This window comes from Dermacentor andersoni, chromosome 6, assembly GCF_023375885.2.
Source record: "Dermacentor andersoni chromosome 6, qqDerAnde1_hic_scaffold, whole genome shotgun sequence".
NCBI classification, from domain to species: Eukaryota; Metazoa; Arthropoda; class Arachnida; order Ixodida; family Ixodidae; genus Dermacentor; species Dermacentor andersoni.
Window position 1 is genome coordinate 33,532,485 of NC_092819.1, and position 10,925 is coordinate 33,543,409.

At 46.5% G+C, this 10,925-nt stretch overlaps 1 protein-coding gene and 1 pseudogene across 2 annotated transcripts in view; one reads left to right on the forward strand and one right to left on the reverse strand.

Annotated features, from left to right (window-relative positions):
• LOC126521819 (sodium- and chloride-dependent GABA transporter 1-like) overlaps positions 1-576 on the forward strand; it is a 58,448-nt gene extending 57,872 nt beyond the window's left edge. For both annotated transcript variants that reach the window (XM_050170518.3, XM_050170519.3), the window contains exon 15: positions 230-576. In XM_050170518.3, coding sequence (XP_050026475.1) covers positions 230-322 — 93 coding nt within the window. In that variant the 3' untranslated portion in view covers positions 323-576. The remainder of the gene's footprint in view (positions 1-229) is intronic.
• A 5,160-nt stretch (positions 577-5,736) lies between these two features.
• Positions 5,737-8,235, reverse strand: LOC126522078 (U1 small nuclear ribonucleoprotein C-like; annotated as a pseudogene).
• Positions 8,236-10,925: the final 2,690 nt, after the last annotated feature.

Sequence of the window (10,925 nt, forward strand, 5' to 3'; positions counted from 1 at the left end):
TAGCTAGTACTAACATCAATTGTTTTTGTGCTATCAATATTTTCATAGCGATATATTGTAATAATATTGATGGTCAATTCACAGATAGTTTTGTATCACTGTTATGCTCCCTATATGGAAAAGGTTACTAGTGGTCTGTAAGTCAGATTGTATAATGATGAGGATGTTGATGATGAAATAGAATGATGACAACACTGACCAATATTGTTGCCTCATTCCTCCCTTCCAGAGGATCCTAGCAGGTGTTACTCCACAGCTAGTGGGACATGACGAGAAAGAGGAGAAGGAGTACACATTTAGCAATGGCGCCCTTCAGCCGTAGACACTCAAGACCAAGTTCACCGTCGACAAGATCATCATGCGTCATTTCATCTCATCAACCATTGCACCCACGCATTGTATCTATGCATCACCTTCGCGTACGACATCACCTATTTTTGTGGATCAAGTGTGTGTTCACACTGCCTGCTCTACTCAACATCGCCAGTAAATTATAATGCAATGCACATTCACACATGAATGAAAACACTCTTGTGTTTCTTTTTTTTTTGCATATAAAGAGAATCAAAAAGCCTTCGCCCTTTGATTTATTCTTACTGCTGCGACAAAATCGGAGCAGTCAATTTTATTGTGTGTGTGCTCTAGGGAAACATGGTGGTTGGAATACAGATTTTGTTAACAACTTGGTCTTAACAAAGTTAATGCTGCTTATTATCGAGCACAGATAAGTGCACTCCCTCTCAACTCAAGTAGCCTACACACTTCAATAATACTGGTCAGCCATTCCTGCTATGCAGGATATGCTCTGTGTAGAATGATGTCCCCGCTTAATGAGTCGCCTCCCGGTAAACGACTAAAAAGCACATGATAATGAAATACTATACTGGTAACTTAGCAATTGCCAAGTAGCATTGTGTGGGCACAGTGGTGATATTAGTAAAGCGATTGTGCTGCATTTTAACAATACAAAGGGGGAAGTTCCTGTCAGCATCAAAGAAGGACCCGTCCAAGAAGGACACAGGAATTTCCATTTGTGGAAAATCTAACAACAAATGATGCCTCCAAGAACTGCAGACGTGGTACCTAGTACTTTCTTGCATGTTCTACACTTCTGCATCCCCCCCCCCTTTCCATTTTGTTTGCATCTTAATGTGCCTGAAAATATTTTTACAAAGTCGGAACGCCTCTACAATGAACTGACCCGTATAAACGACAGAACAATTATGTCCCGGTTATATTGTGAAGTGTACTGTGCGCGACCTTTACAACAAAGAGGCCTGTATAACAAATGAATTCGGAGACCCCAAGCACTTCATTATACTATAGGCATTCAACTGTATATGCTATTCGTCTGCATGAACGTGAAATACACTTATAAAGATGGCTTCTCTGCAATAAGAGATATAGTGGGAAGAAGCCCCTTCTGCAATCTCGACATGCTGAACAAACAACGCAGACAACAAGACTGCGGGGGGAATACAATACGGACGCTGACAATCAAATGGTGGCTTATTCAAGGAACGGATATATATATATATGTATATATATATAATATATAAGAGAAAGGCGGGAAGCAAAGAAGATAGCCAATGTCACATACACACTCAAAAACAAAAACACACACAACTAAAGCTGCGGATTGTGATGCATCCAATGATGCAAGAGCTACGATCCGCCGGCAACTACCAACTGCGACTATCACGCGAGCAAACTAAAGGAACTTGTAATTAAATAAGCAAGAAAAGAAAGGCAGCGATAACAAACAACTCTTGGACACAACTAATTACCAAACGGACAACAAAAACAAAAGTACAGTTGGGAACGGTGTTGAAAATGAGCGTACACGGTGAGTAATAATGTGCAAGAAAATCAGACAGATGCTAGTTGTGGAGGTATAGAACCTCTTTATGATGCAATAAAACAGACGACATACATAACACAAGCGGAATTAACCTACTTTTTTTTTAATCAGCTTAATTCCCAAATATTGCGTGCTCGCTGCAAGCTGCCAGGCCACATCAAAAAGAAGTGAACACCCACATGTGTTACAATGCAACAGCAAGGTGCTGCCTGTTTCTTTGAACAATTTCGAATATTTCCACAACTTGATCGTTTAGACGTACACATAATATTCTATGTTTGATTCAACTGAGCTATTCCTAAGGCATATTAAAGCAGCGTGATGGAACGAGTATAAGAACAGAACTATAATAGGACTAGCACTGACTGCCAAACAAAACTTTATCGGAATAAGATTCAGCCGTTTATAGTTTGTCGAAAGAACAACAAAGAAGCATCAATAAAGTTTAGCTGGCAGTCAGCACTAATGCTGTTTCTGCTCAGGGGCTCTGTAAGTGTGATTGAGCATGGAGACACGAGCTGGGAGCTCATTTCGCCAACACAAAATTTTTTGATATCATTGTAAAACTTATGCTTAATTTACTATATGAGATGGAGGTAGGCCCTCGAGGCTGGGGGGGGGGGGCAGTGCTTCAGTGCAATAGAACCTGTGGAGGCGCTCACCCCCATTGCAAGCCCCTCTTTCGTTCGGTTCCAGAGCCCCTGATTGTGTTCTTGTCTTCGTCCCATCACACTGCTTCGTATACCACAGAAATGAACCGTCTTTCCCTTATCAAGTTGCTAATAAAAAAAAAATTCCGATATTCGTATACCTATTCAAAAGGGATCAAATAGCCGCCGGTTGTGTTTCACGATAAAGGGGTACATGAGTTGGGCAGTTTCATTACAACACCAGTGCGCTGCTTCATTTATTTATTTATTTTTTAGTTGCAGCGTCACTAAATTCGTTGATCGGTCAAACACAGTTGCGGCATTTTCGTCCCCACGCCGAACTTCGAAAGCGTCAGCAGTGGTGGTATCGATATGCGGTGCGTGGTTGTCCACTAAAGTTAATACCAAATAATGGAGATTTCTTTCTACGGGCACAGAACTATCGGGTGTTCAAACATACTGACTGAGTTTTTATTATGATAGCAATTTTATTGTTATGAGCCACCTGTCCTGCGGACGAAGACGTTGCATAGCAGACAAGAAAGAAGACACTTTACATCATAGATATACATTGATTCCTGGCCAATCCCCTATAGTGGGTCTATGAGCCACTCTAGAAGGCAAGCAAGCAAGCAAGATAGATATACATGCATTGTACCAAATGCATCCATATGAGTACACTTGAGTTGTGGCCTGATGGCAATAACCACTCTCCTAATATCAGGAAAAGCACTATCCTAATTTTTCCTCAAAGCATCCCTGTGCAAATTTCTATTCCTTATCGACAAGAGAGTATCCCGCAGGTAAATTCACTTAAATATTGGGTGTCATATACACCGAAAAGCTTACCTGGAGTCCGCATATATAGAGCATATAACCTCAAACGTAGCATGTGCAGCAGGAATTCTTCGTAGACTTCGCAGCAATTGATCAGGATTGCACTGCCATGCCCTCATCATGATATGTTGCATGTATGTTCGCCCGATAATAGAGTTTTGATTTCTGGCGGACGCGCATGCAAAATTCGACCTCTGGTTCTATCAGAACAAGAGGCATTACTGTTATGTCTTGGGCTTCCTAAATTTGTTGCGAATGATAGTTTATATCAAGAAACATGCCTGCCACCTTTTCTCATGCGATGTAATATACTAACAGTAAAGACTTTCCTAAGATAATATGCATATCCACGGAGAGGGTCACAATATTTTTTCATTATTGAAGCGGCTTCATTCTTTAACCATCAATGGTACCGCTCACGTTGCCCTCAAGCTGTTTTCGTACAAGAACTATTGGAGCGATTAAATGTTCACCTATGCGAGGTGGTCTTACTGAATTCCCCTATTCCCGCTGTAAAATTGAATTTGATGATATTTTTCCAAACAATGCCAAACCTTTGCCCTATCAAGATATGACTGGTATATTGGAAGACCACCTTACACACTGGATACAAAGACCGTTATAGCGATTGATGCCTTCGTCTGTGAAGAGAAGGCAGGTGTGGGCATTGTATCACTGTGTCTTAATTGGTCTTTTTCCATTAGACTACCTGACGTCACACCTATCTTTCAGCCGGAATTATTTCCCAATTGTCTTGCCTTTGTGCAAATTAACATCGTCTCTGTCATCAGCCGTAATTTTAACTGAGTAGAGAGTCTTAGAATAGGGGCGGCAATAGTTTGGGGCCCCAAAGAGCTTTACGAGTTTTAGCGTTGGGGCACGCAGGAGTGAAGAGTTAGAATAGGGCTTTGCGTTTGCAGATAGCGTCTTGCGCTGAGAGCGCCACTACTACGTCAAAGAAAAGCTGTTAGAAATAATTAAATAAAATATACCATTTTATGATAAAAAATAATAATTTTGATTTTCATGTTTTATCGTTTCATTACAATTTAGCATTTATTCTATTAGCACCAAACAATTAGTTGCGCTTAGTTTTGAGTGACCAACCTTACCTGTCTTCACCAGCCAAGCTAACCCATGTTAGGCCTACGAGCCATAATATCCACAATCGAATTCGGAATCAGCGGCGTCTAATGAATCAATCTTCATAACACACACTAGCTGAGAGAAAGCGATAGCCGCAGTCACTTCTCCCAGCTTGCAAACTTCACGGGTTACCACAAATCGAACCCAGTTTGGTGCTACGTTAGAGTCGTCGCTTCGATGGGTGGTGCCTTGTTTGTTTACGAAAATCTTTTGGGGCAGCTTTTGGGGCTCTGGCTAAATCAATGAAGAAGCGTCCCCGACATTGGCCCGACGCAAAACGCAAACACAGCTTACATCTTGCGCATGCGCAGTGGCTTCGACACTATTTCTTTGGGGCCCCAAACGTTTGAGGCCCCTATTCTAAAACTTTCTATTGTGTGTCTGTTCTTCACTAACCAGGTCCAAATTGTCAAAATCATTAGGAACAGTCTATTCTCTCCTCCCAAGACATTTTCGTCTCCTTTGTTTAGTGTGGGTGCCAGGCCACAAAGGTCTAGCCTTAAATGAATATGCAGATGCACTGGCAGTAGCATCCCACGATGGTCTTGTAATCCCTATTTTATCTACGGCTGCCTTTATCATTGCGGCCTGATTCAGAAAATCTTCTACTACAAACAGCTTCGCCAAGTCATTGCTGTCGACATCTCATTTCCCGCATCTCAATTTTCCTTGGCATAACAAATGGTGTTTCACTAGAAAAATCGAAGTAACAATTATGAGACTGCGGTGCCGAGTCCCCCTACTGAACTTTTACCTTCACAGGTCTGGTCTGGCTATATTACCTTTGTGTCCTTTATGCAACGAGAGTGAATCTCTGCAACATTTCTTGACCTGTCGCCGGTTCATTATTCAAAGGTTTCTATGGGAGTGAAATGCGAAAACACCCGTGTACTTAGATTTAGGTGCACGTTAAAGAACCCCAGGTGGTCGAAATTTCCGGAATCCTCCACTACGGCGTGCCTCATAATCAGATAGTGGTTTTGGCACGTAAAGCCCCATAATTAAAAAAAAAAATTGTTCAAAGGAAAAGATTTTCGGAAGATCCCTTCCAAAACCTCGGCTTGAATTTGACTCTTCTGGTAATTCTTTCCTTTGGGGCTACCGTATTGGGTTATAGCCACAGGAGCGTTTGTGAAGCCCTCTGCAACTTCTTGCGCAAGACAAAAGGAATTGCATGCTAAAATAATTCTTTTACCTCACTGAACTGGAAAACTTTATTATGGTCCTGCAGGACGTGCTTAGCACATAGCGGCCATCTCCCACGTAGGTACCAACAAGGAGTACCCGACTGCCGCTTCGCGGGCCTGCTGGACGGCCCATTTCTGGTCGGCGAGTAGTGGACTTCTCTGAGGGACTTCTCCCATTTGTCCACGGTAGAGTGGGGAAGATCGTCTCTACACCCCCAGAGCATGTGTGCGAGTGTCGCCCTGTCTCCGCACGACGGGCACGTGTCGCTTGGGTACGCGTCTGGATCGAATACGTGTAATTTGGCGGGGTTTGGGCATATGTGCATCTGTAGTAGGCATAGTAGTGTTAGCGCCTTCGAAAAAAACAAAAAACTTTATTGTCAAACAATGACACCCTTGGCACGCGAGTGGTGCTATGTGATCGCTATGAAGTGACAAGAGTGTACAGATAGATTAGCGTGATGCAGCAGACCAGTGATGACAGGAAATCACTTTTTTGGCGCCCCCACGACCAGTGGTGGTTGCATGGGGCAGCGCCCTGGCCCCATGGGTCCCATCACGGGCCCCATCAGTCCCATTGGTGGCCTCATGCCTGGCATCATCATGTTGGGGGCATCGGGGTCGCATCATGGCCATGGGACCTGGCATAGGTCCAATTGGGCCCGGCATGGGTCCCATGTGGGGTGGCCCGACTAGCGGCATCCACTGTGGAGGACCTGGTTGTAGCGCTGCTGGTGGAGGAATTATGGCACCAGTTAGAGGCTTGGCCTGGTACTGGGAGGACTGGATCTTTCCCGCCTTGAATGCCGCCATTTTGGCATCAATGAGGTTCTGTGCCTGTTCCATCCATTTCTGGTAGTAGAACTTGACGTTCTCCTTGTGTTTGTGGCCATTGCAGTAGGTCTTGCGCACCGATGGCGAGTCGTGCATGAGGTAGGTGTAACAGTAGCACTTCGGAATCTCGACCGGGCGGCCTCCTCTTCGGACTCCCGAATACACTGTAATGCCAAGACAGCAACAATTCACTGCCGTCTCACATACCAGACAACAGCGAAGGCTTTCAGGGCTTCGCCTCTGGCAACAGATTTCTCAGCACTATTTTGCAGTGATGCCATTCACCTTCACGACTGTTCAGTTTGGGGTGTGGTACGTGGCAGAAAGATGCGGCGCCCCTGGTAGAAGTGTTTTGTTATTTCGCTGTACATAATTAGCGCGTCCCGGTTGCCCTCTAGTTCGACGAGATGGGGTTGCCCGAGGACGGCGCGGTCAGTAAGCGCGCACGCTGTGTCGTGGGCTGGGCGTTGAGGTTGTGCGGACACCCGGCCGAGATGGGCGGGGCACCAGATGACAGTGTGGTGCTTGAGGGTGCTGGGGTTCGCGCTACGGAGGATGCGTAACGCCTTGTCGGAGACGACGCCAAGTTCGAAGGCTTTGATGGCTGGTCTGGAGTCGCTGTAGATCACTTCCCGCTTGCCGTCGAGCACGGACAGGGCTACGGCTACTTGCTCCGCCACCAGGATCGTGGAACATATATATATATGATCAGAATTTTACTGTAATACTTATCAACTTAATCATTCATACCAGTTATAGAAGACATTTTAATTTACATTTACAAAACATTTATTTAATTTCACTTTATTTTCCCCCCAAAATTAAGAATAACAGTTTTATCACCGCTCGATTCATGGCTGATCCCCCAGAGTGGGTTGCGCCATTTACCCGAAGAACAAGAACATCGTCCCAGTTTCCTTCTTGATGGTCCTGACCTCTTACCTGGGGTTCCGGCATACCTTGCCCAGCTTCTTCATGCGCCGACAGTGGGGCACTTTGGCGTTTCACGCACGCCGTTGGTCCTACTGGCCAGACATGTGCCGATTGGTGCGCCGTTACATGGCCGCTTGTGACCTTTGTTAGCGCCGGAAAAAGCCGCCACCCTCGTCTGCTGGCCATCTTCAGCCTCTCGACGTTCCACATGAGCCGTATCATCTCGTCGGCCTCGACTTACTTGGCCCGTTTCCTCTGTCTGTCTCAGGAAACAGATGGGTTGCCGTCGCTACAGACTATGCGATGCAATTCGCGATCACCCAGGCTCTTCCCATTAGCTGCAGGAACAATGTTGCGGTCGTCTTACTACATCACGTCATTCTCCAGCATGGGGCACCTCGGCAACTCCTAACCGACCGGGGCAGAGTTTAATTTCTTACGAAGGTGATCGAGGACATTCTACGGTTTTACTCGACGCAACACAAGCTGGCTACGGTCTACCATCCACAAGCGAATGGCTTGACGGAGCGACAGAACCGAACAATTACCGACATGCTGGCAATGTATGTGTCCGCCGACCACCAGGAATGGGACACTACAGTGCCTTTTCTGACATTCGCGTATAACACGTCAAGATATGAGACCGCTGGTTATTCGCCTTTCTTTTTCTTATGCGGCCGAAATCTAGCGTTGCCTATGGACACGTTAGTGCATGCCTTCTTACGCGTCCCCCCCCCCCCCCCCCCCTACCGAGTATGCTCGAGAGGATGTTGCCCGTGCTGATCATGCACGTCAAGTACTCAACGTTGCCCGTGCTCGATTCAGAGAGTCGCAGATCCACCAGCAATCTCGATACAATAGCCAACACAGGACTACCCACTTTGCCCTTGGGTCCCTTGTCCTCCTCTGGTCCCCAGCGCGCCGTGTCGGGCCTTCTGAAAAGCTGCTATTCCCGTACACCGGCCCATATAGAGTGTGCCGCAAAGTGACCGATGTAACGTACGAAATCACTCCGTTGCCATCGTCCTAATTGGCTCAACCCCACACCGACACCGTACACGTCGTCAGCATGAAGCCATATCGTGTCCTGGATACTGATTAACCCTGTGCGTGCAGCGATCCCTTTCTGTGCCATCGTATTTCGACTGCACCGAGTCTGTGCTTTTGTCGCCGGAGGGTAATGTTGTGAACCACCTGTAGTGCAGACGAAGAAGACGTTGCATGTAGACGAGAAAGAGGGCGAGCTGTGCCCTGGCTTACCACGTTTGTGGTTGTGGTGTCACTCGCTGTCACTGTTTCAATATTATACATAAGCCCATTTTGACATCTCCCCGTAACAATATGGACACTCCAGATGTATTTCAGCGGCGATCCCCAGGACCAACTAAGGGATGTCCAAAGGGCCCGCGAACGGGCGGAGGACCATGGTCTTCCGGCCCGAAAGTGGGAGCGGCCCGCAACTACGACTTAGTAGTTTCTTAGGACCTTAATAAAGTTTGTTGACAGACTGACTGCCTTCACAATCGGCTTCGCTGCGATGTTCCGTATAAAGTCCAAGGGCGATAACATAGTCACCGCGTGCCGTATGCTGTATGTGCGAGGGTGAGCCGACGATGGTGGCTGAAATCTTGCGCCTGCAAGAGAAGAAAGCGGGGAGGAAGAGCGCCGTCTTCCGTCGCGTGTAAGGCACCGGAGGGAGGGCAGAGAGAGGGGGGGACGTTCTACTTCGGCGGCGTTCTGCGCACGGCATGCCGTACTGCGTACGGCGCTGTCGTGCGCAGCCGCGCGCGCGCGCGCTGTCTTGGAAGCGATCTGCAAGAGGGACAGAGCGCGCCGAGTACTGACAGCTACGTGTGCGCTGTGTTTTCATCGCTTAGTTCACGTTGAAGCGAGAGGCAACACGAAGGTCAGTTTGCTTGCTGCTGTTTCCGTGCTTCCTCCATCCAGCGTTCTGACAGGAAGTTTTCACGGTCATCGAGTGAGGGGTGTTCATGTTTGCTTAATTGTGCGCGCGTGACATCATGCATGCCGTGTTAATTTAGTTAGTGAGCGAATATTTACATGTTTATACGGCCGAAAAAACTACTATCCTTACTTCATACAACTGTCTGCTAATTTGCAAACGCAATCGATGCTTCGCCTTTCGGGCGAAACTTTGGGGAAGCTTGGTAAGGTCAGAAAAGACGCAAAAAACAACAAAAAGCGGGTGGCTACGCCACCTTGAAGATCCCGCACCATCTCTTCGTGGCGTCATAGATGGTGTCTGCTAGGGCTGAGTTAACTTGTTATCGGTAAGGATAAGTTACATGGTATTCTAAGCGAGCCAAAGACTGAACTTCAAAGGTCTTGATAACTTTTTCTGCGCCACAAAGGCAGATATAGGAGAAAATACCTTGAGATCCTTGACTCTGCACTGACGTCACACTGACGCCGTACCGACGGTACACAGTTCTGGCTTGAAATTAATGAAATAGAAATTTGGCCTTCATTTTACTTTCTAGCAATCAACGGTTACCGAATATTGCGCTTTTTTTTTTAAAGTAATATGTTGTAAGTCCAAACTTATTTGATGTTTCTCTTTAGTATCCCTTTAAAGAAAGCGTTGTAAAAAGTTAGCTTCCGTTAGTACGAAGTGGAACCAGGCGGCGATCATCGTTAAAGGAGGCTTCAGAAATTTTCGCATTTGTTCTCGGTGGTCCTGAAAGGAATATTACACCCACCACGTTTCAATACCAGCTGTCGCTGGAAACGTCGCTGCTGCAGTGCGATGTACACACACGTCAAGCTGCCGTCACGAGGAAAGTGCACCAGATATCAGTCAGGTGTACAAGGTGGCACGGAACATATGCGCGCTTTGAAGTTATATACCACGCCAACACGTAACTTAGTTTTAACAAATGATGCGTTATCACACCGAGTCAGAAGTCTTGTTGGCGTACTTGTAACGAGTACGTCTTGTAACCTTAATACTTCACACATGTTCCTTCCCAGGGATGCATGTTGAAAAATGTAACGTGCGTCCTGCACTGAAGTTGGCACAGCTCTCTCTGGCGCCTCTTGCCCTGACTTGCTAAGCATTTAGATTATCGCGGCCGCCAAACGCCAATTCGATATCTTGGCTGGCTCCGCTGACTTGTGTCGGGTTAGTGCAAATGCTGCGTTGAGGGATCCGACCAAGGATGTTCCAGCCGCGTTCTGTTCAGAGAGGGAAAACCCTGAGTTCATACCCCTGAAGCACATTCTGAACCCTCCTCTGAACTACACTTGGGCATCGAGCATCTCATCCCATCCGTCGAGCATCTCATCCCATCCGTCACTTTTTTGCATCCGGATGCTGAGAAGTCAAACCGAGACGATGTGGCAGTTTTAGTTCAGGGAGAAGAAAATTAATTTTCACACATATGCATGCCACGGATACGGTACCTGCTACAGAGGAAGTAGCACTGCGCTCACACAGCAGAACGTTTATTTGCTCCA